Genomic DNA, 25,028 nt, shown 5'->3' on the forward strand with positions numbered 1-25,028 from the left:
GGGTGGGGTCTATTCACAAATTAATAAGGTTTAGCAAACCACAGCGGTGACGGGGAAGTCATGTGGGTATTGGCAGAACAGGGCACACTCGGCAGAAACAGTGAACAAGTAGTGCAAAGGTGTTGGGGTTAAAGAGTACCTGTTGTTGGAGTTCCCACTGTGGCTCAGTGGTTAATGAATCTGACTAGGAACCATGAGGTTGTGGGTTCGATCCCTGGCCTTACTCAGTGGGATAAGGATCCAGTGTTGCCGTGAGCTGTGGTGTAGGTTGCAGATGCGGCTCGGATCCTGTGTTGCTATGGCTCTGGTGTAGGCTGGTGGCTACAGTTCCGATTTGACCCCTAGCCTGGGAATCTCCATATGCTGTGGGGGTGGCCCAAGAAATGGCAAAAAGACAAAAAAAAAAAAAAAAAACCAAAAAAAACCCTATTGTTGAATAAATAATAAGGAATCAAGGGAGAGGTAAGTCAGAGATGAGGTAATAGAGGTGAGGTGTGTAGCAGGGAGTTCAGATTTCATAGGGCCTCATGCCCATTTTTTTTTTTTTTTTTTTTTTTTTTTTTTTTTTTTTTTTTGTTGTTCATTTTATGGACGCTCCTGTGGCATATGGAAGTTCTTGACCAGGGGTTGAATCAGAGCTGCAGCTGCAGTCTATTCCATGGCCACATCGGATCCGAGCCACATCTGCAACCTGTGCTGCAGCTTGCAGCAACTCTGGATCCTTAACCCACTGAGCAAGGCCAGGGATGGAACCTGCATCCTCACAGAGACAACATAGGATCCTTAATCCACTGAACCATAATGGGAACTTCCCTTTTGCCCATTTTAATGATGGGTTAAATATCAACTTCTGGATTGTAAGCTCCTTGCTGGCAAAGATTGCTTTTTACTATATCAGTTGCACATGGTGCCTGGTACATAGTCAGTACTCAATAAATATTTGTTGAAATAATGTTCTAGGAGATTCATTTATATATAAATGTACACACACACACACACACACACACACACATATAATCATTTAGTGCAATTTACTAGACATGCCAGTAGAGAGGAACACAGAACTAAAAACCAAAAGAAAAAAGTAAAACAGGGAGTTCCCGTTGTGGCGCAATGGTTAACGAATCCGACTAGGAACCATGAGGTTGCGGGTTCGGTCCCTGGCCTTGCTCAGTGGGTTAAGGATCCGGCGTTGCCGTGAGCTGTGGTGTAGGTTGCAGACGCGGCTCGGATCCCGTGTTGCTGTGGCTCTGGCGTAGGCCGGTGGCTACAGCTCCGATTCGACCCCTAGCCTGGGAACCTCCATATGCCGCGGGAGCGGCCCAAGAAATAGCAACAACAACAACAAAAAGACAAAAAGAGACAAAAAAAAAAAAAAAAAGAAAAAAAAAGAAAAAAGTAAAACAGACGGTAGAAATAGATCCACATGTAGTCTAGATATTGAAGTTGGGTGAAAAGACTTTTAAATTACTATGACTAATGTGTTCAAGAAATTTGAGAAAAGCGTGGAAAAAACAAGTAAGTGTATAAAGAATTTCACCAGAGAGTTTGAATCTATGAGAAAATGAAATAAGAATTCGATAACTGCAAATATATAAAAATAAGGGCTTTAGATAGGTTTAACAGTAAACTAAGCAGAATATAGGACCCATGTTATAGCATGTATGAGTATTTCATTCTTTTTTGGTGGCTGAATAATATTCCATTTTATTGTTTTTGTTTGTTTGTTTTTTAAATCCATTCATCAGTTAGTGGACATTTGAGTTGTTTCTGTCTTTTGGTGATTGTGAATAGTGCTGCTATGAACATTTGAGTGCAAGTATTTGTCTGTTTTAATTTCTTTTGGGTGTACTCCCAGGAGTTGAATTGCTGGGATATTTCATAATTCTGTACTGAACTTTTTAAGGAACTGCCAGGCATCTAAGCCTTTGTGTAATGCGCTCCTCTTCAGTTTGCATAGAACTTGTCATCCGCTTCTCTAAGAGTATTGCAGAAGGTGATGGCAATGTCAGTACCTTAATTAGGTCACATTGTATGTCAAAGGTGGTGGATTATCCTTGCATTCAGTTACATTAATAGGGCAAAGTAATTGTGTGTCACTCCCGTAATTATGTTTCATTATGAAAGGCTCGATTTTAAGAACTAGAGAACAGATTCTAAGTGCTGCTCAATGCAGAAAGCAGCCATATTGAAGAAACCCACATGGCAGTGAACTGCAGACAGCTTCTGAGGGGCTGAGTGAGTGTAATCTCCGTCTGAGAGCCAGCGAAATGATGGGGCCCTCAGTTATACAGACACAAGGAGGTAAATTCTGCCAGCCACCTGAATAGCTTGGGTTTGCCCCACTTGGGCCTCCAAATGAGAATGCCGTATGGCCCATATTTTGATTGCTGACTTGAAAGACTGAGCCAAGTATGACGAGTCTTCTTTTAGGCTGTCAACTACTTGGTTTTAGTCCTTCTTTACATTGTCATGTTAGAGAGTTTGGGTAGTGGTTTGGGTCAGTCTTTATGTACCTTGATCTATTCAGCCCCAATATTACTGCCGGTATAATTGTTTTTTTTTTCCTAATAAGAAATTTGGCCATCAGTTTGGGCTTGATTTAATCACAAGGGCAGTAATAAGTCAGAGTCCAAATTAATTCTGTCTTGATGGTGAATAGCAGAGTCCTCAGGAGTTCAAGGAAGAGGTCATCAGGAGAGCTTTTGTTCTGAGAATTCTATTTGTGTTGTCTTTCTTAGGAAGTCAGTGGGTATAGAGTCTCAGGGAGGAAGGAATGTTCCTTGAATAAAGGTCCAAAGGTGACAGTTGGGAGTTGGGATATGGGAAACATGAAGAATATTAGACATGCTCATTATCTGAGTACTTTGTTGACCTCGAGGGAGCCTTTGTGTAGCAGCGACGAGGTTTAAGATTGATAGTGTACCACTGGTATCGATATGTAATAATTAGTGAAATTTCTCCTTTTCAGTTGCGGGTAAAATGGGAAGTGGGTACTTGATTTGCTTTTGGAACATCGCCTATTGTATTTTTTTCCTTCATTTTCTTGACTAATGCAGAACAATTGTTTACTCACTGTCACTTCTGGTTACAGTATCTGCAGGTGTCTTTATCCAAAGACTGATATTAATTTCTGGAGTGTGAGCATCTAGTTTTATCTGTAAGAGAGCATTAGTTTATTCTGGGTCTTATTCTGCTTTTGTTTTGAGGTTCCTTCAAAACGTATAGCATGCAGTTGAAGATCTGACAGTGCGGCTCTTTCCCATCCAGTTTCTCTTTATAAAATTTCCCATTTTGGGGAGTGTCCATTGTGGCTCACTGGAAACGAATCTGACTTGGATTCACGAGGATCCAGGTTCAGTCCCTGGCCTCGATCAGTGGATTAAGGATCCAGTGTTGCTGTGAGCTGTGGTGTAGGTCACAGACGCGGCTCAGATCTGGTGTTGCTGTGGCTCTGGTGTAGGCTGGCAGCTGCAGCTCCAATTGGACCCCTAGCCTGCAAACCTCCATATGATGTGGGCACAGGCTTAAAAAAAAAAAAAAAAATTCCCATCTTTGGTTTAATGCTGCTCACAAAACGTGAGGAGAGAGCTGGGATCACAGCTGCTTCAGGGTCTCCTCTTAGAATCCTGTCTAAAGGTATTGAAGAGCCCATCTCTGTAGTCCCTGATGGACTTAGCCTTTCTTTGCCAGCAACTGGACTGGATAGAGTCCTAATTTCACAGGAAAGATTTTGGTGGTGGCTCTCCCGGGACCGTGTCCATCTTTTACTGTTCTTCTAAACCTCTCTAGTTTCCTGTGTGATTGAGATCTCAGGTCACTCTCAGGGGCTTCCTCTTCTCCCCTTTAATCCAATATTTTCTACCTGAGCTTCTTGCTAGCAGTATAAACCAACTGATACAGATATGGGGACCCTAGTATTCTATACATTCCTAGAATACCCTCAATTTCTCTGTAAATTTCTTAAAAACTTTTTTTTTTTATTAAAGTGTAGTTGATTTACAATGCAAATTCCTTTTCTTTTTTCCTTTGCTTTTTAGGGCCGCACCTGTGGCATATGGAAGTTCCCTGGCTAGGGGTGGAATAAGAGCTGCAGTTGCTGGTCTACACCACAGCCACAGCAATGTGGGAACCAAGCCGCACCTTTGACCTACACCACAGCAAGGCTGGATCCTTAACCCACTCAGTGAGGCCAGGAATTGAACCTGCATCCTCATGGATACTGGTTGGGTTTGTTACCACTGAGCCACAATGGAAACTCCCTTTTTTTGTTTTTGGCCGAGCTTGTGGCATGTGGAAGTTCGTGGGCTAGAACCCATGCATGCCACAACAAAAACAATGCTGGATCCTTAACCACTAGGCCACTAGGGAACTTCTGTACATTTATTATAGAAAGAGTTTATTAAATTCTGAATTATTCTTGGTGAAATTATGCCATCTAGAAAGATAAGAACATGAATTTGAGTTACAGATTTAATACATTTGCAAATTTGCCCAGCTCACAGCACAGACAGCCTGAGACAGACCTGAGTATGAGCATATTATAATGGCACATCAGATACGTTGTTTATACCTGTCATGTCTAGGGTCCCCAACCCGACGGTTGGCCGTCTCTTAATTGCAGCCTGACGATGTGCAGTGCTTTGGTGCTTTGAGATTTGGAGATGTGATCTCTTTCAGATGCAGACCTGGTGTCCAGGCAAATCTTGTCTTATCTGAATACCTTTAAAACTGGAACTCACTGGCTTCTGGAGCCTACATGAAGATGAACCTATAGATCCTTTGCTTGTCTTATTCTATATGAACTTTGTCTTATGGACTTATTATTATTTTTTTAATTTTTAATAATTAAAATATAGTTGATTTACAATATGTCAGTTTCTGCTGTAGCAGAGTGTCTTATAAATGTAGAACCAGAAAACGGTGAGGCTATTTTGGAGTGCTCCCTAATGTGAGACTTTTCTCACCATTGTGGTTGGGAGACCCTTGAGTGGGGGGCTCAGTGGGCAAACTTCAAGAACGCTGCAATTTTTTAATCTAGGATCTTGAAGTGGCCTCAGTGGAACCTCCAAGATTGCCTCAAAGTGGTGGTATCCTTTATTATAGTAGGTAATAAACTTGGTTTTGCTTGTCTTTTCAGGGAGGCTGCATTTGACAGTCTGCATTTGAATTTCCAACCTCTGTTAATTTGGAAAATTTGGAAAAACAGATTGTTTAAGAAAATAAATCTGCTTATCTGTTCAATGTTGTTTCCTTGTATGCTCTAGATGATTTTCAAGATCCTATTACACTCTCAAATAATGATACATTCTCATTATCTGTGTTAACTTTGACTAATGGTATACATTTCCTAACACCTATTGTCTGAATTAATTTGTTAAGGTTGAGTTGAACCTGTAGGGTATAGTTTTCAGATAAATATTTAAAAATAATTTTAAGGAATGCCCTTTTGTTTCTCTGATAAATTCTAATACTAGTTTTATTTCTAGTTTGCTTTTCATTGTTTTCCAATATAAGAGGCTGTACATATTTTTTCCTTTAAATTTGGTTTAGATTTCGTATGTAGTAACTTCACATTCATTTGGAACTACATGCTTTTCACATTTTGTAGTTTAAATCTCTTAGGTAAAAGATTGCTTGTGATGGTATCTATGCAGATAGAGGTTTGCTGATGCAGATAAATAGTGTGAATATTTGGAATACCTTTAGGTTTTAGCAACTGTGTTAGCAATACTTTTACATTGGAAGAATGTATGTGCTAATTATAGATAATTCTATCCTTTTAAAATCTGTAGGTTTTTTTTTTTTCATTAATCTGTGATATTTTTAAGGCAGTTCTTTTTCTTGGTGACTATATTATCTTCTACCTTTTTTTCTCCAAGTACTTGAGTAAGTTAATGTGTTTCAGTTTGTTAACTTTTCTCCTTAAAACAATTGTTCCTCTTCATTTGAAAATTTTGAATGTTATTTGGAGGTTCTATGGAAACGGTTTAGAACATTGTGTGCGTTACTTAAGGAGTCTTCTGGGATGCTTTCCTTTTGTTCTTGAGTCACCCCTTTCATTAGAGAGAAGCTAATGTTGTTTTAAAGTGTAATTTAAAGTAGTCAAGTATTCAAGCAGTATTTCAAGCAGTCATCTGGTATCAAGTATTTGCCTTTCACTTTATTCAGTATCTTGTTAATTTGATCTCGGGAACTTGAGGGCAGAGTGAAGAGTGTTCATCTGGAGCTGTTGGAAAACAGGGTTGGAATCCTAGCCCACTTTTTTTTTTTTTTTTTTTTTTTTTTTTAAAGCAAAAAATAAGCCACAGACCCTGATTTCTAAGAGCTTCCAGTCCCCTTAGGGTAGGAGTAGACAGTAATTTAATACATTTTAATAATGCCAGGCTCAGAGTGCACGGGGCACTTAACCTAATTTGAAGGCGTCCTGGTGGAACTTCAGTGGCAGTGATGTCGAGGTGATGCCTAAAGTCTGAGTAGTAGTGAGTTCGCTAAAAAGTGAGGGTAGTGAGGGAGGCACAGCATTACAGTCAGTGGAAGGGTCTTGTAAAAGCTTGGAGCTGGAAGATCAGGGGAGTTTTAGAAAACCACAACTATGCAGTGTGAGAGCCTGAAGGAAGAGAGAGCTGGAGAGAAAATTAGGATCCAGATGTGTACGGCCTCGAGTGCTGAGCACCTGGGTTTGCAGGTTATTTTTGTGGCTTTGGGAACTTCTGAATGGTTTCATGCAGAAGAGTTAACATGATAAAAATTGTGGCATCCGAAAACTTATTTTGATTTGTGCTGTGGAAAATAGATTGGAGCAGCGTAAAACTTGAGGTTGGTGAGCAAATTAGAATGCTCTTCCTTTAGTCCAGACAAGAAATAATAGGAGCCTAAAATAAGGTATTGGAATGGAACAGAGTAGATGGTGTGGAGCAACAGTAGAAGGTGAATCTGTAACATGACACGAGCTGTTGGATGTCAGGTATGGAGCCGAGGGAGAAGTCAACAGTGAGGAAATTGCTGCCTTTGGTTCTAATACCGACCAGTTTACTGGAAATTTTATTGAACTTCTCTGAGTTTCTCTTGTTCTTTAAGAGAAAGCAGTGATATTTATATCTCAGAGCAAAATATGATAATGTATTTGAATGAGGTTTATAAATTATGCACTATAGGTTTAAAGTCGTAATTGTTCTTATTACCTAATTAGCCAGATTTTAAAAGCCACACTTTTGCTTTAGCAGAAAGAGCCAAATAACATCAACAACAACAAAAACTAGTGTGGGAGTTCCCGTCGTGGCGAAGTGGTTAACGAATCCGACTAGGAACCATGAGGTTGCCAGTTCGGTCCCTGCCCTTGCTCAGTGGGTTAAGGATCTGGCGTTGCCGTGAGCTGTGGTGTAGGTTGCAGACGCTGCTCGGATTCCGCGTTGCTGCGGCTCTGGCATAGGCCAGCGCTACAGCTCCGATTCGACCCCTAGCCTGGGAACCTCCATATGCTGCGGGAGCGGCCCAAAGAAATAGCAAAAAAGAGAAAAAAACCCCCCAAAAAACCAAAAAACTAGTGTGAAGGGAATTATTTAAAAAAGCAAAAACCAAAAAAATTGAAAAACTCTGTCCAAGTAATTAAAAAGTACAGTATTAGACATTAGTGTTCTTGTCCTCTGCTAAACCAAGAATAGCTTTCCTGATTATGTTTCTCAGAGGCTGATTATGTTTCACGCATGTATATGGCTAGAGAGTTACGATCTGATTGAAAGTGATTTGTGGTTTAGATGCAGGAACAGTAAGATATTGCTAAGGAAAAAAAAAAAAAGATCTTTTCTTAAAATGTAATTTGGAAACAAATTAAAATGTGCAACATGAGAAAAAAATATTTTTGGCTGCACGCCCAGCATGTGGAAGTTTGGGGCCAGGAATTGAACCTGCATCACAGCAGTGACCCCGAGCCATGGCAGTGACAACACCAGATCCTTAACCCCACTCTGTCACCAAGGAACTCCCCAAAGGCTTTGTATTTTTTAAAACAGTCCATTATGTTTATTATGTAATTTTAGATTTGAAGATCTATTAAATAGAAAGAGTCTTCTGTTTGACTAGGAGTTATCTGGAAAATGCAATCAACTGGAACCAGCATCCTGAACGGAGGATTGCTTTTCTTTGTATTTGAATGCAGAATAGCTTGAAGATGTTTTTTGTGTAGAGAGATTTTACCCATAATATCTTGAAGTCATGATTTTTTTTTTTTCGAAGTCCATCACTGATTTGTTCTAGAACTGAGGAAGTAAACTCTTAAGTAGCTTCCCATTCAGATGAATTGCAGGACTTTTCATCCTGTGAGTACAGAATTCGGGGTTGATAAGTGGGCTGTGCGTAGCAAGTGAGAAAGGAGAGGTGTGGTCTGCATCATGGATGATGGATTCAGCTCACAGCAATTCAGATCCTTCACCCACTGAGCAAGGCCAAGGATTGAACTTCACTTTCTCATGGTTCCTAGTTGGGTTCATTACCACTGAGCCACAGCGGGAACTCCCCTGTTTGTTTTAGATTCTTTTCCCCTTCCCTGCCCAAGACAAACCCTGATCACCATCTGTCAAGAGTACACAGATCATTTGATCTGATGAAATGCACTGCAGACACAAGTGCACTTTTTTTGCAGTACTGTAGTGCCCTGTTTTAGGTCTGTGCCTTACAGGTTTAGAGGATGAGTGATGACCACAGGATATGACAGCCAAGGCCAGGCAGGAAAGGAACACACTTGATAGTTTGGAGGTGAGGGCTACCCATTTTATCACAGATTCCAAGCTTAACTGAGTGCTTACTATCTGCCTGACTCTGTTCTAGTGTGTTTCAGCTGTTACTAATTTCATCTTCTTAATAACCCTGCGAGGTGGTTTTTTATGTCCATCTTATAGATGAGGAAACCTAATTCCACAGAGGCATTCTGGTAGGTAACCTGTTGACTGGCACTGAGCTGGCATGGGAGCCCACGCTTTTGGGCTCCAATGCCTGTGTTCTTAGATCCTGGGCTTTGCTGCCACACAGGTGGGTGCTATAGACCCTCATTCAGAGGTACATTTGGAGTTCCCATTGTGGCTCAGCAGTTTAGGGACCTGACATAGTCTCTGTGAGCATGGGTCTGATCCTGGGCCTTGCTCAGTGGGTTAAGGATCTGGCGTGGCTGTGGCATGGGCCACAGCTGCAGTTCCAATTCGACTCCTTATGCTGCAGGTGCGGCCCTAAAAAGAAAAAAAAAAGAAGAAATGTGGGCAAATATTGCAGTTGGTTTTGTCCAGCGTCAACAATATTTAATCAGAATATTAAAGTGAAGTAAAATCCAAGCCTGTCTGGTTCTTGAGCCCCTCCTCCAAACTAGTGTGCGCTGCTGCCTTGCTCTGTATCACTTAGACTCATGAATTTGAACAAACCGCTGCATCTCCTTGCATGTGAGTTTACTCACCTGTAACCTTGATGCTCCTGAGAAGAGTAGTGCTGCTGGCATTGGAGTACGTCATTTGGAAGGTTGTCTTATCCCAACAGACTATTTCTGTGGAAGCTGATGGGTCGTTGTTTATTCATTCAGCAAGTAAGGCATTGATTGAGTTGGTTGTGCCCAGCTTTGGGGATTCAGTAGAGAGCAAGTGAGAGCTGGTCGTTGCTCTCGGAGAGATGAAGTGGGTCCGAGGCTGTCATAATTGAAGGCTGGAGTGTCAAGTGATTACATAGCAGTGGTGCCTAACCCAGCATAGGTGACATAGGAGTGGAAAGGCTTTCCAAAGAAACCAGCAGTCAGGTGAAATTCCCTTAGTTTAAGAGAAAGTGGTAATTTTTCTCTCACCTAGACTGCTGCTTCCCAGTTAGACTTTCAAGTCCCTCTCACCTCACTCTAAAGTATTCATTTGTTCATTCATTCATTCTGTGTTATACTCAACAACTGTTTCTTGAATGTGCCAGGCCTTGTTCTGGACATTTAAAATATATCCCTGAACCAGCCAACAGATTTCTGCGTTTTAATGCGGTCCAGGGGTGGAGGGGTTGACAGTACACCAAATCATCCTAAGTAAATTATAAGCTAAACTTCTTCAAAAGGCAGCCAGAACGAGGCCCCTCGTTTCCTTGCTCTTAGGCTGAAGTTCATTCTTCTTTTTATTTTAAGTTTTAAACTTTTATTGAAATACAGTTGCGTTACAACGACGTTCATTCTTTTTAATGTGGCCTGTGAGGTCTTGCTTGACTCTTCTGTGGGCTCCCTCTTCAGGCCTCAGCCACCCGGGCTGCTGCACCATGATTTCATTCCCTAGGTCTCTTTGCAAAGTCACTGCATCTGAGAAGTCTCCTGGAAGCCTGTTTGTGAATTAGAGGTCCCCTGGTGTCGTGGGCCATCTTCACATCTGCATCACGCGTGTCGATAATGATTTCTTAGCTGTCGTGCGGTCGTATTTAAGGTCTGACTTTTCCTCTAGACTGTAAATTGCACGAGGGCTGGGATGGGGCTTCTCTTGTTCCCTCTTGTGTCTTCAGGGCCTACTATGTGGCGAATAGTGAGAAAAGTGATGAGTTGGCTTGGTGAAAGGAGGTGCAAGAGAAGGGAGCTTCTGGCCGAGCTGAGGAGGCATGTGAAGGCTGGGGAGGGCGCCCGGTGGGGGCTGAGTGTGATGCGCCAAGGGGGCTGGCGCTGACCCCAGTGGCGGAGAGACAGGATCAAATTTTGAAACCAACGTAAAGAGTTTAAATTTGGTTCTAAGGCAACGGGATATCGTGACAACTTTAAGTAGAATTTGGGAATACTCTTTGGTTTTAATATAGTACCCTGGAAATGGCTAATTAGATAATTTGAATAACACCTTCAAGTGTGGGCCATTGAATTTTTAAACTATAAAGGGAGTATGAAATTTGTATCTTTATGGTAAAAAATGTTCAGTGTGTGCCTAAGGATATGCAATGAAAAGTAAAAGTTCCCCCTTTTCTCCAACTCTTGGTCCTGTTTTTGAGCAGTAACTCAAGCTTAGCTTTTCTTTCATGTCTGTATGTAAGTTTTTATGAGCACTCAAATATGTTTTTTCTGTTTTGTTTTGTTTTTGGCTTCAGAAGTTCCTGGACCAGGGATCAAACCCATGGCACAGCAGTAACCAGAGCCACAGCAGTGGCAATGCTGGATCCTTAATCCACTGAGCCACCAGGGAACTCCCATGTTTTTCTGCTTTAATGTAGATAATGTAGATAAAAATGCCTTAATCTACGACTTTCTCTCCCCCCCCCATAGTGTGTCCTATATTTTGCAGATCTTTAGTGTGTAAGAGTTATCTTCCTAAAACCTAAATCATTCTCCTGCTTAGAGCCAAGGCGTTTGGAACCCGGCACAGAATCCCCTCTGGCCCTGTCACAAAGGCCACGCCTTCCATTTGTGCGTCTTCCTGTCCTTTCCTGCCACTTGCTCACTGTGCTCCCGTACCTTTCTACTCTAGAGGGTCGGTATATGTTGTTCCTTTTGTCTGGAATTCTTTCTTAGTTTTCCCGTGGTGCCTGGCTATTGTTACCTTCAGGTTTTAGTTTAAATTTTACTTTGGAAGGATGCTCTCTGAGCATCTGTCTAAAACAGGTTCTCCCTCTTATTTTCTCCCTCAGTACTTTTTGTTTTCATTGTAACATTTAGTTCAATTCTCAGTTGATTTGTTTACTTTTTTGCTTCTCTTTAAGGTCCCTGAGGGCAAAAAACTATTTCACGTAGTATTGATTGCCCGGTAAATATTTACTGAATTAATGCATAAATGGACAAGAACGTATGAATTACTCTTTTCAAGGGTTATGTAATAAACCATTTTGTTCTGTGTACCATTTATGGTACCATTTCCTTCATGAAGGCCTTTTAAATTGTTTTCCAGATTTTCTTTTCTTATCAAAACACCACCAACAAATTGAAAATAATAAATGACTTTGTGTATCTCTGTGCGTGCGTGTGAGTATATCTTTAGGATAGCATCCCCAAAATGAAATTTCTGGGTGGAAAGAGGTGTGTCCTCAAACTGCTGATAGATACAGGTGATTTCCTTTTGAAGAGGTTGCACCATTTTATAGCACACGAGCTTTTCACTCGCAGGTCACAGTTCCTGGCTCTCATCAGCCTTTGGTGGATGAAAAGTGGTGTCTCATTGTTTTGCTTTGTATGTCGGTAATTATGACGAATGTTGAACATGTTTTATGTTAGCCTTTTCAATTTCCTTTTATGTAAACTTTTTTTTTTTTTTTTTGCCACACCTATGGCATATGGAAGTTCCCAGGGCAGGGATCAAATCTGAGCTGCAGCTGCAGAATCTGTACCACATCTGTGGCAATGCCAGATCCTTGACCCACTGCACTGGGCCAGGGATCAAACCTGTGCCTCAGCAACAATCCAAGCTGCAACAAAGAAAACGCCAGATCCTTAACCAGCTCCGCCACAATGGGAACTCCTATAAACTTCTTACTTAATCCTCTGCTGTTTTTTCCTGGTGATTGTTGGTCGTTTTCTTAGTGACTCAATTTTTTTTTTTTTTAAACTACAATTTTTCTTTCTTTCTTTTTTCTTTTTTTTTTTTTTCATTTATAGCCTTATGGTATAATTGTGTGATGTGTCAGTGCCATTGAATTTGAGCTATGCAGGGCTCTTTATCTCTTTAAAAGTTACTTTATATGGCCTCATAATAAAATTAAATGTGCTGAAAGAACATATTGGAGCTAGATGTATTTAATAGCTTGTTGAAACTGATGATAGAGTTTTTTAATGTCTAGTACATAGTATGTCCACAATAAAATATTTGGGGGTGAATGAATGACAGATGGAAATTAATTTTTAGGACAGGTTGATTTTACTTGGAAGTTTATTTACTAGAATTTGTTTCATAGCAAGAAAACTTAAGCATACTGGTGAGTTAGGGTTGTTCTGCCACAGTTTACAGATGTGTTGGATTTGTGGCAGCTGAAGAAGTTTTAGAAGTTTTGCTTTGTGTAAACATGTACCTCTCTTCATCCACACACACACATCCAAAATATGTACACATGTATACATGTTAAAATAATACTAATGCACTGACATTTGCCTGTTAGTTCTCTCAAGATAATGAACCTTTTAGACAGCAGGGTTTTTTTCTCTCTGAATATCTTTTGCAAATATACTATTACACTTTTGAAAGAAAAGACATGTTAAAAGTTTCCTTCTAGGCCCCTTGTAACCCAGCCTCCGAAGCCAGCACTCTTCCTGTATTTTGTTCGCGGGGCACTAATTGTCCGCATTTGGCAGGTTTAACACTTCCTGACAGAGAGGCTATTAAGGGGAAGTATTCTCCAATAACTGTCACTGGCTTGAACAAAGAACCTTCAAACTCAATGTGTGGAAACCACTAACATTCTTAAATGACCCTTTTCATGGATTTTTATCCCTTTAAGCTAAAATTTGGAGAATGTAGGGTCAGCAAAAACAGCAAGGTGTAATAAAGCAGTAAACCTTGATTTTCTTGGAGGGAGGGTGGGTAGAGTGGCAAGTATAGATTTATCTCTGACTTGAAAACAATTGTTATTTGGAAAATCTCATTAGCAGATGTGACTGCTTGGAGTAAAAAAAAAAAAAAAAAAAAAAAAAAAAGACTTAAAACTGATGTCGCTTTCAGAATCGCTTTGAACTTAACAAGCACCTATTTGTGGAGCAGACTGGCTAATGAAAGGAAATTAAATTTTTCTGACAACTTCCCCTGCCAACCTCCTTATTCAGGGGATGTTATTAGGTACTGAAGACTTTTAAGGAAGATTGTTTTTTTGTTTTTTTTTTTTTTTTGGTAGTACATGAATGAACCAGTCATAAACATCCCCCACCCCCCATTTTGGGGGAGGATTCTGACATGGTTATTCTATATTTTTAAAGTATTAGCTTAAAAGCTTAAAAAATGCCAGCCTTTGCTTTGATATTTTTAAGTTATTTCCTCAAAATTCAGGCTTTTTTACCAGCTAGTGGTTTCAAAACATTACTATCATTTCTTATGATATTTTAGGTTATGTCACTGAATTGTTTAAAAAATTAAATTTACTAGGAGGCTTGGATTTAATAACTTTTCAGCTTTCTCTTTACTGTTATATGGTGGAGACGTGTCAGGAGTGTCCCGTGCTGGGCTTAAAAGGTGAGAGTTAATGATTGATAGAATGGTTTAGATTTAAGGGAAGTTTTCATCCGTTCAGTGGAATTGGTTGATATTTAGCAACACCTGATCCTTACATTCATAAACTCTTACCTTGTAAGTTTTAGCATGTGTTTTCTTTCCTTGGCTTTTTGAAGCTTTCCCCCCACTAGATGGTTAACTGTGTTTATGGTTTTAATTTATGTTAATCATATATAACTGGTGAAGATGAACTATGTACCAAAAAAAGGATGAAATGAAAAATAAAAGAGGAAAAGTAGTGGAGGTTACTCAAGGAGTCCTTTGGGGGAACAATTGGCAATTCCTATAGATACTGTAAACTTACTTTTTTATTTTTAGCTAATCTGTTGAGCTCCTCCCAAACAATAGAGAATCAACTCCCCCTGCTGACAGAAGCAAGGAAAACATGACATATAAATATCAGAGACAAGCTGTCTGTGGACAAGCTTTAATGATCTGATTTATGATTCGGTATTGATTGTAAACATCTAAATTCTGCCATTAAATTCCAGCCACTGCACCAAATCATTTGGCAATTCTGGTAGTGCTTCCTGCCAGCTCATTTCAGACTGCTTTGAGTTTCTTAATATAACAATGATGAGGTAGGTAGAATTTCCATTCCACTTATGGTATTAATTTTACATTTCTCTGAAAGAAAAGAGTTAGAAGGTTGTAAAATTGAACATGAAATGAATCAGAGGAGACAGTAGTGCAATATATGACTGCCCTAAAGACATTGTGCATTGGCTGATGGGATTAATGTTGGGTCTCATTTCCTGCTTTTACAGGATGCAGATGAAGCTGTCAGAATTGCAAGGGAAATTGGTAAGATCTTAAATTAACTTTGGTAGAGTTTTTCTGTCTTTTAGCAGATACGGTTGAGTAAATATGTAATGCGTAATTCCCATAGAGCAAATAATGCTTTAATAGTTTTCAGCGTCTGATGACTTGTTTTTCATGGAAGAATGTAGCAGCTGAATTACTATATTCTGTTATCAAAGTGAACTTTAAAGAGTAATTGGACCTTAATTGTAGCTCTTTTGTAAGATGAAATCACTGGCTAATTAAAAGAAGGAATTGTCTTAAGAGCTCTTGAGATTGGATGTAATGCAAATTTATAGGTATGTAGTTGAAGGCAGCTTACTGAAGTTAAGGACGTGTGATTAAAATGAAGATACCATATTTGACACGGCTCTTCAAGTTTTTTTAACTTTTCCCAAGAATGTGAGAAGTTAGAACAGAATATTCTAAAGTGGAGTAAAAGGTAAACTGAAGGACATTTTAATGACTGTTTTACTTGCCTGTTTTCTATGTAATTGTTCTGGGGCAGTGCTTCCCATCTTTTTATTTTCAAAAATATTCTTGGCACTCTTGACATCTATTGTATTTTCAGTACCTGCTAATTAAGAAAATGCATGAGGGCAGGCATACTGTTACCATGGATTAGTAATGCTATTAAATAATTTTACAGTTTTATTAATTAGTATTTACATTTAACAGAGATTTGTAGGTATGTGTATGAGAGAAATTAGATAATGCTTGGTAGTTGGAGATTCACAACATCTTAGCCAGCCTTTTCATCATCCCACATTGATTCCTTTAGAAAATGATTGTTTTCTCATTATGATTGATTATTTAGAATTATTTTATTCCTTTAGAAAGCATTTGATTTGGCTGATTGATTGATGTAGGTCCTGGACCTAAGATCGGGCCCTAGAAAATCTTAGTTTATTTGACTATAACGTCTCTTCAATTAATCATTTCTTCAGACCCAACAACAGTTTCAGCAGCATTCCCATACTTCATGGGAGGATTTGCTAGGTTGCTGAATAAGTTGGACTATGGAACTGATTTGTGGTTTATGTCTTTAAGAAAAATTACAAGCTTGTCTCTGTGGTTTGAAATCCCTGGCATCCCTCATAGCCTAAGAGGTTATAAACCTGCTGACTTTTGAGGAGGCTTTCCTAAGATCATTTTATTCTGTTGTATACGTGCACGTGTCAAAAGTCATCTTTCTAGTTCTAGTTTAGATGTAGTTATTATCTATATAATAGAACATAATAATAATACTATTGTCACAATAGTATCTACATAAAAGGACAGAATATTTGGAGGAATTTAGAGAAATAAGGGATTAGAAGAAGATCTTGAATTACATTGGAGTGTCACAATTCGAGTTATGCATCCTCAGCTCTTGAGAATTCCCTTTGTATAAATGGCAGTTTGCTCTGCTTGCTCTTTCATGTCTTGTCTTCTACTTAAAAAAAAAAAATCCGTGACCTTCAAAATAACCAGATAATCAGGATGGAACTCTGACCAGGTCTTATCACTTTGCTTTCCTTCCTTAATATTTTAATGCTGTGCTTAACACCCCCATCCCCCCTTCAGGTTTTTTTTTTTTTTTTTTTTTTTTTTCTGTGAATCTAATTCAATTTAAGGCTCTTTTCTTTTATATTTGGCCACGTCCTTTGTGGTCCTTCCTCTTTCCTATCTTCCCCCTAATTCTGTCCTACTTGATCCTTCTCATTGGTGAAACGAATGATTGCGGTCATGGCTGTTAAGTATGAGAGCGCTAGGATTTTGCTTATGCTCAAAGAAAGGGATGCCATAAAATTTGAGGTGAAATGAAACATAATAAAGAACCAGGGTCATCAGCTGTATAAAGCTTTAGGAATTTTCGTGAAAACCCCATCTGAATCACTGCTGAAACCTCCCATAAAATCTTTTTCCTTCCCAAATGCCAGCTTCTAAAATAAATGGACTCATATATTGTTGAAGTTTCTTGGTTTTCTGTATTGTTTGATGCTTCATCATTTTTGTTGTCTACTAATTTTATTGAGATATTTTAACATTTTAACTACATCATGATTTCGATGACCTTTTGTGAGTTTGTCTAAAAGCCGAATCGAACATTGATTCCCTGGGAACATGTATTCCTTGTTCCAAACAACTGAATTATAGTCAAACCTTCAAACCTATCCATTTGTAGGACGGTCCTTTGTCATACCTTTTCATAGGTTTCTGTTTACTTTTGTGTTACATGGTGAAAATGAAATTGATCATCTTTTTTGTGGTTCTCTCCCCCACATCTGTATTTCTCTGGAAGCTGAGATCAGTGCTGTCAAGGGAGGAAACTACTGCTTTGAGCACTGATGAATTAGGTGCCTTTTGCATAATAGTAGCTCTTGTTTATGGAGCATTTTTTCCTTGTCCAGGGACTTTGTGAATTTTATTTCTAATGCTAATTCTTGGGTTAATTATTTTCATTTACATTTAAGAAACAAAGGATTAGAAATGGTAAGTAATTTGCTCAAGGTCACAGAGCTACTGAGGGGTGGGCTGCTTTAAATTTAGGTTCTTTTAGCTCCAAAGACCATGGATTTTTCACTATACTTCGGTGAACTAATGAGATTAGAAGATGAGAGCTAAAATTTGAGTTACCACTTTGTGTAAAATAGCATAAGGCGTTTAAGCATGTTACCCGTGGAATTTAAGACTCAGACAGCCTCTTATCGTTGACGGGGTGAGAGACAGTTAGGACTTAATATGTTACTTCTCTGTACTTGTTTTTGGTTTCTCTTGTCTCCCTTATTCTCACTCCTGATTTCTCCCTTTGACCTCTCTAAGTTTAAAGATACAGGGCTATTGATCCCCAGTTTATCTTTAACCCCAGAGATAGACAACAGCAATCCGTGAGCTTCATTTGCATTAAAGTTTGATCTTTTTCCTGGATCTAAGGTCCTTAATACAATCAATCCAAAATTGATTCTTAAAAGGAAAAGAAATTGTAAATCTAAACCCTGTCCTTTGACAACCCCCAGATTATTCTGATTCTTTTCTTTTCTTTTGCCTGTCTTTCTCACAGTCATAAATCATACCCAATTTAAGTAAAATTTTTTGATTTTTCAGGTCTACCATACTCCAAGCCTGCTTCTCCCATGGTTTCTACATCTCTGTAGATGTCACTCCATTCACTCAGCAGCTAGAGCTAAAACCCAAGATCTCTCCTGGTGCCTTTTCCCCTGTCATTCTATTGTCAGTCTTTCAATAGATACTGTCAGTTCTTTATTCAAAATATCTCCCATATTCACTACTCACTATCTTGACTACCAACACTCTCTACCAAACTACCATTGTTCTTGCAAGGACTGTGATAATAGTTTCTCTACTTCTTTTCTTACAACACTTCAAAGCCATTCTTCACATAGCAGTCAGTGTGATATTTTAAAACTCTAAATAATAAGGACATACCTCATCTCGTCCCACCCAATTGATCCCTCCTTTAAACCCTTTAATGGCTTTCCGTTGCCCTTAGATAAAATCAGAATTCTTTACTGTGACTGCAAACCCAGGCTGATTTGACACCTGCCTTTCTCTCCAGTCTTGCTTTATACTACTCCCTTCCTTGTCTGCCACACTTCAGGCACACTGGCTTTCTTGAACACACCAAACTTCAGAGCCTTAGAGTAGGATTTTTTGAAGCGGGGAGGAGGGGAGCTTGGAATACTCTTGCCGATAGCTTCATAGATGACTCCTTGCCTTTCATATCTTGGCTTAAATTTCACATCTTCAAGAGAAGATACTCTGGTATTACCACTCAGTCATTCTGTTTTATAACCCATATTCTAAGTTGCTGCAAAATACTCATGACTTTAGATATTTGTCTTGTTTGTTAACTTTTCCCTCAATATGTTATTTTGAAAAATTTCAACCATAAAACATTTTGAAAGAATTTTGCAGTGTGTACCTATATACCCAACACCAAAATTCCATTATCAATCTTCTGCTAGATTTGCTTTGTCACTTTTCTATTTGTTAGTATTGCTTAATTTTTAGTGCTTTTCAAAATACATTGCAGTTATTATGCATCCCACTAAATACTTCAACAGACATGTAATGTAATTCAGTATTTGTACACAACTGGGTTATTTTGAGGCAAAATTTGTATACAGTAACACGAACAATTCTTAGGTATGTATTTGCTGATTTTGGTATATGCATATCCAACATGTGCAACATAAAACCCTGAGATATTGAACATTTCTGTCACCCATATGCTGCCGGTGTGGCCCTAAAAAGATGAGATCAAATGAAATAAAAAAATTGAGATAAAATTTAAATAGTATTTAAATTTATCTTTTTTTTTTTGCTATTTCTTTGGGCCGCTTCTGCGGCATATGGAGGTTCCCAGGCTAGGGGGTCTAATCGGAGCTGTAGCCGCCGGCCTACGCCAGAGCCACAGCAACTGAGCAAGGGCAGGGACCGAACCCGCAACCTCATGGTTCCTAGTCGGATTGGTTAACCACTGCGCCACGACGGGAACTCCTAAATAGTATTTAAATTTAAACGGCCTTTCAGTATATACAATCAGTGTTTTTGAGTATATTCGCAGGGTTAATGAACCATCACCACTGCCTAATTCCAGAACATTCTCATTACCCCTAAAAGAAACTATCCATTAACATTCAGTCTTTATTTCTCAACCCCTGGCAAACACCAGTTTACATTCTGTCTACTTTCTGTCTCTATTTACCTATCCCGTGTATTTCCTATAAATGGAATCATAGAACGTGATCTTTTGTGTTTGGTTTCTTTCATTTAGAGTTATGTTTTCAAAGTTCATCCATGTTTTACCGTGTACCAGTACTTCATTCCTTTTATGACGAAATAATACTCCATTGTGTGTTTATATCATATGTTGTTTTTCTGTTCACCTGCAGACAGACACTTGGGTTTTTTCCACCTATTGACTGTTATAGATAGTGCTGCTGTAGACATGCATATACACATGTTTGGGTACCTGTTTTCAATTCTTTTGGTATGTACTTGGTTATGGGATTGCTGGGTTATATGGTAATTCTATGTGTAATTTTCTGAGGAACCATCAAACTGTTTTCCTCAGTGGCTGAGTCATTTTACATTCCTACTAGCAATATATGAAGTTTCCATTTTATTCACATCCTTGCCAATACTTGTTATTTTCTGTTTAAAAAAAATTTTTTTTTTTAATATTATAGCCATCCTAGTATGTGTGAAACGATATTTCACTCTGGCAGATACTGGAAGAATGGATAAAAAGCATGTCTAAAAGAAATGCATACTAGACCCAGACCTAGAAATAGATTGAAAGTGAAAGGGTGGAAAAAGATGTCTCATGCAAATAGAAATCAAAAGAGAGCTGGGGTGGCTGTACTAATATCAGACAAAATAGACTTTAAGTCTAAAATGTTCACAAGAGACAAAGACATTATATACTGATTATTACAAATATATTGACTATTATAAACATATATGCACCAAACAACAAAGACCCAAAATATATGAAGTAAACACTGACAGAATTGAAAGGAGAAATGGATAGTTCTACAATAATAGTTGAGGACTCAACTAGTACATTGTAAATAATGGATAGTACATCTACAGAGAAGATCAGTAAAGAAGTATTGATCTTAAACAATATTCTAAATTGATGAGATTGTATATATATGCAGAGAGAGAGAGTGCTCTACCAAATGATAGAAGAATATACATTTTTCTCAAGTAATTCTTTATTAAAAGAATGAGTGAAAGAGTGAATGACTGAGTTATAAAGAATTTTTTAAAGGAAAGGAGAAAATAATATGAGACAGGAACAGTATCATATGAAGTGTCCTGCCACATTCCTGGGAATATTAATTTGATATGAAATATCCTCCTGCCCCTTTTATTGAATTATCTTGATGAGTTGCTCTTTTTTTTTTGCTATTTCTTGGGCCGCTCCCACGGCATATGGAGGTTCCCAGGCTAGGCGTTGAATCGGAGCTGTAGCCACCGGCCTACGCCAGAGCCACAGCAACGCGGGATCCGAGCCGTGTCTGCAACCTACACCACAGCTCACGGCAACGCCGGATCGTTAACCCACTGAGCAAGGGCAGGGACCGAACCCGCAACCTCATGGTTCCTAGTCGGATTCGTTAACCACTGCGCCACGACGGGAACTCCAGTTGCTCTTTTCTTAAAAAATTGTGAGACTCCCTTCACTTGGTAAATTCTGTCTTTACAAATGATTGTTTATGTTCATTTGGTTACTATTTTTTAGTAAAATTGACCCATAGGTTAGATTCCTTTGTATTTCTAGTCCTTAAGTTGTCATATAGATATTCAGCAAATGGTTATTCAGTTAATGAAGTCAAACAGAAATTTTGTTTGTGTATATCTAAGTATGGAAATGAATTAAATAATCACCTTTTTTTTTTTGTCTTTTCTAGGGCATCACCTGTGGCATATGGAGGTGCCCAGACTAGGGGTCTAATTGGAGCTGCAGCCGCTGGCCTATACCACAGGTGCAGCAATTCGGGATCTGAGCCGAGTCTGTGACCTACACCACAGCTCACAGCAATGCTGGATCCTTAATCCACTGAGCAAGGCCAGGGATCAAACCCTCAACCTCATGGTTCCTAGTTGGTTTCGTTAACCACTGAGCCACGATGGGAACTCCGTAGTCACCCTTTTTAAAGTTTTATCACGGTATCTGTAGATCATGATTTGCTCTTTTTTTTTTTTCTATTTTTGAGGCCTTGCTCAGTGGGTTAAGGATCTGGCATCGCCGTGAGCTGTGGTGTAGGTCGCAGATGTGGCTCTGATCTGGCGTTGCTGTGGCTGTGGTGGAGGCCGGCAGCTGCAGCTGCAATTTGACCCCTAGCTTGGGAACCTCCATATGCTGAGAGTGCAGCCAAAAAAAAAGAAAAGAAAAAGAAATGCCTAAGGAAAAATCATGTTGAAGAAAATGGTGTTAATATATTCTTTGTAAAATTCACAAAGAATGAAGGAGTTTCTTCTTTTGCTGTTTTCCTGTTAGTGAAGTACTGTGGTCGTCGGAGGTTAGAGGAAGATGTATCTCTTTTCCTCTTTCTTCCCCACAGTCAGTGTACTTAACATTTTCGTTTATAATTCCAATATGTACATTTTGAGTTTAAGCATAATTTCCCAAATTTGCTCTCTGTATTTTATCATGTCACATTTGTTCTCACTGCCTCTCTGTTCTCCTGTTGTTCATTCTTGCATACTTTCTCTCTTTTTTTTTCTTTCTATTACTCTATGGTAAAGGCTCTGCATAATGTTCAGATGGTCCTGTGAAGATATTAAGCCTTTGACTTTTATTTGGAAACTTTCTGTCTGTGAACCCATTCTGCTCTAATCAATCTATATATTGAAGCATGTTTGTTTTCTCTTCCCTGGATTAGAGTAGGGATCTAATATTTTTTGTTTGTCTGAGTAGAGGAAAATAGGTAGACCAGATCAGTTTTTCCAGAAAATGTAATAGCTTTCTGTGCCTATTAAAACAAATAGTGGAGTTCCCGTCGTGGCGCAGTGGTTAACAAATCCGACTAGGAACCATGAGGTTGCGGGTTCGGTCCCTGGCCTCGCTCAGTGGGTTAAGGATCCGGCGTTGCCGTGAGCTGTGGTGTAGGTTGCAGACACGGCTTGGATCTGGTGTTGCTGTGGCTGTGGTGTAGGCTGGCGGCTATAGCTCCGATTCGACCCTTAGCCTGGGAACCTCCATATGCCGCGGGAGCGGCCCAAAGAAATGGCAAAAAGACAAAAAAAACGACAACAAAAAAAGCACCCCAAAAAACCAATGGTTGCATACATTTAAAAAAAAAAAAATAGTGTGAAGGTGTTCCTTGGTGGCTCAGTGGGTTAAGGATCCAGCATTGTCACTACTACTGTGGCTTCGATCTCTGTCGTGGCATTGGTTCGATCCCTGGCCCAGGAAATTCCACATGTCATAGTTGTGGCCAAGAAAAGTCTTTAAAAAAAAAAAAAAAAAACTCTTAAAAAACAAAACAGAAGTTCCATCATGACTCAGAGGAAAGGAATCCAACTAGGAACCATGAGATTGTGGGTTCGATCCCTGGCCTTGTTTGGTGGGTTAAGGATCTGGCGTTGCTGTGAGCTGTGGTGTAGGTCACAGATGTGGCTTGGATCCCACTTTGCTGTGGCTGTGGTGTAGGTCGGCAGCTGTAGCTCCAATTGGATCCCTAGTCTGGGAGCCTCCATATGCCTCTAAAAAATAAATAAATAATAAACAAAACATAATATTATTTGTTAGTTTACTTTAGCTTATAATGCAGCTTGATTATATCTTTATGTGTGTAATATTGGTTCATTCTTATTTAAACTCAATATAGGTATATAGGTATATATGTATTTATGTTTGTGTGTCCATCTTAGGAAAAAAAAATATCCTGGGCCCATTTCATAGGTTTTCATTTTCCAGGGGGAGAAACTCAGTGATGATAAGAATCACCTCTAGGTACCTTTTTTAGAGGTTGTATTTATCTGCTATGGTCGAGTTATAAATAATTATAGTTGAACTGTGACACATACATGTTTACATTCTAGTCACTGGATAGTTGTAGACTCTAGATAGATAGAAATATGCATCACCTCAGTCTGATGTGTGCTATCCCAGATATACCAAAACTGAATTGGTAATGATAAAACTAAACTAACTGTAACTAATTTGTAATTAAAACAGTAAACAGTAGAAAACTGTGACCAGATAAACACACCATGAGTAGTGCATTGATGATGGAACTTATATTCCCAGATTGCTTGAATTTAAATGATCTCCTTGTTTGCATTTACAATAGGAACTTTTTAATGTAGCCAAATGTTTCATGGCAGCCAAATGTCTAGTAGATTCTGAGTTCTGTTTCCTTAGAAAATTTAATAATGTGCTAAGTTTTATTTGAGTCCATGCAATTGTTATTAGTTTATCAGAGCTCTAGTGTCCCACATTTTTATTGCCCTTCCCCTGTGACCTTAAACAAAGATTTACTTTTTCTTCATCCTGCACTTCCCATTGATTAGATTGTGGGGTGAGGAGGAGTTCTGTTCTTCGTCAGCCTCGGAATGAGGCTGATGGAATTTCTCCCATCTGCATAGAGGCAGGAAGAAGAGAAGTCTCAGTTTTCATCGGCAGTGAGGCTTTCTCTATGATTTAGCATTCACTGTTTTATTGCATTATGTGTTTTTCCAATTTCATGTCATTGTCATCATTTCCTAAATCTTGAATCATCAACTTTTCTCCATTTATCCTCCTGTTCTCTTTGTTTAAGCTAGTATTACTCTTGCTTAGATTACTGTAATAGCCTTCCACATGTGCTCCCCTGCCACCCATTGGATACCTGTCTTGGAAGCAGACTCCAGAAGTTTATTGGGGAATACTCTTGGCACCAGCACATATGCAGGAGTGAAAGAAACTGAACTGAAGGAGAATTTGAATTGAGTTGAGATGCAGATTCAACAAAGGCTTTAGCTAATCCTAGAAATTTCTGCGTGTTGGTTGGTCTTTCCTGTTGTTTGTAACTGGGGCAAGGAGATTGTATCAGCTAACCTTTGGGTGTGGGCTGCCCCTGGGAGTGGGTAAGGCAAGCTGAGGATAAGTCAGCTGTTAGTTGCCAGTATTCCCAGCAGCTTGGGGAAAGTCTTCAAGTGGTGATGCAGACAAAGAACCCTATTTTGTAATTTTGAGATATATATTTCACAATTGTTCATTTCTGAGTATTTTCAGAGCTCTTTTATGATTTTCGACTCATGTTATTTAGGAATGCATTTTAAGATGAAACAAATTTTTGTTTTATTGTTTCTAATTTAATTGCTTTCTGATCAGTGAATATGATCTTTTTTTATGTAGAATCTCTCTGATTTGATGAGAATTGCCTTATGGCCAAGGAGTAAGTCACTGAATACAGCTTTCGTATGTGCCTGAAAAGAGTGTATATTTTCAAAGTTTTATATGCCATGTTGTATAGATGAACAGTAGGTCAAACCTACTTATTGGATTGCTCGAATATTCTAGTGGTATTTTTGGCTCCTTGATCAATTTTTGAAAGG

General features: G+C 39.0%; 1 protein-coding gene across 6 annotated transcripts in view; it reads left to right on the forward strand.

Moving 5' to 3' along the window:
- The window catches only part of PCCA (propionyl-CoA carboxylase subunit alpha), a 365,469-nt gene that overhangs the window by 108,495 nt on the left and 231,946 nt on the right, over positions 1-25,028 (forward strand). For all 6 annotated transcript variants that reach the window (XR_014818834.1, XR_014818833.1, NM_001444590.1 and 3 more), the window contains 1 exon segment: positions 14,936-14,972. Coding sequence is in view for 4 of the 6 variants with exons in the window: in NM_001444590.1 (NP_001431519.1) it covers positions 14,936-14,972 (37 nt within the window). In the remaining 2 variants the exon portion in view is untranslated.

This window comes from Sus scrofa, chromosome 11 (assembly GCF_054392235.1).
Source record: "Sus scrofa isolate SSC_HxYL_T2T_F1_AM1 chromosome 11, Sscrofa_HxYL_maternal_Yorkshire_Landrace_v2.0, whole genome shotgun sequence".
NCBI classification, from domain to species: Eukaryota; Metazoa; Chordata; class Mammalia; order Artiodactyla; family Suidae; genus Sus; species Sus scrofa.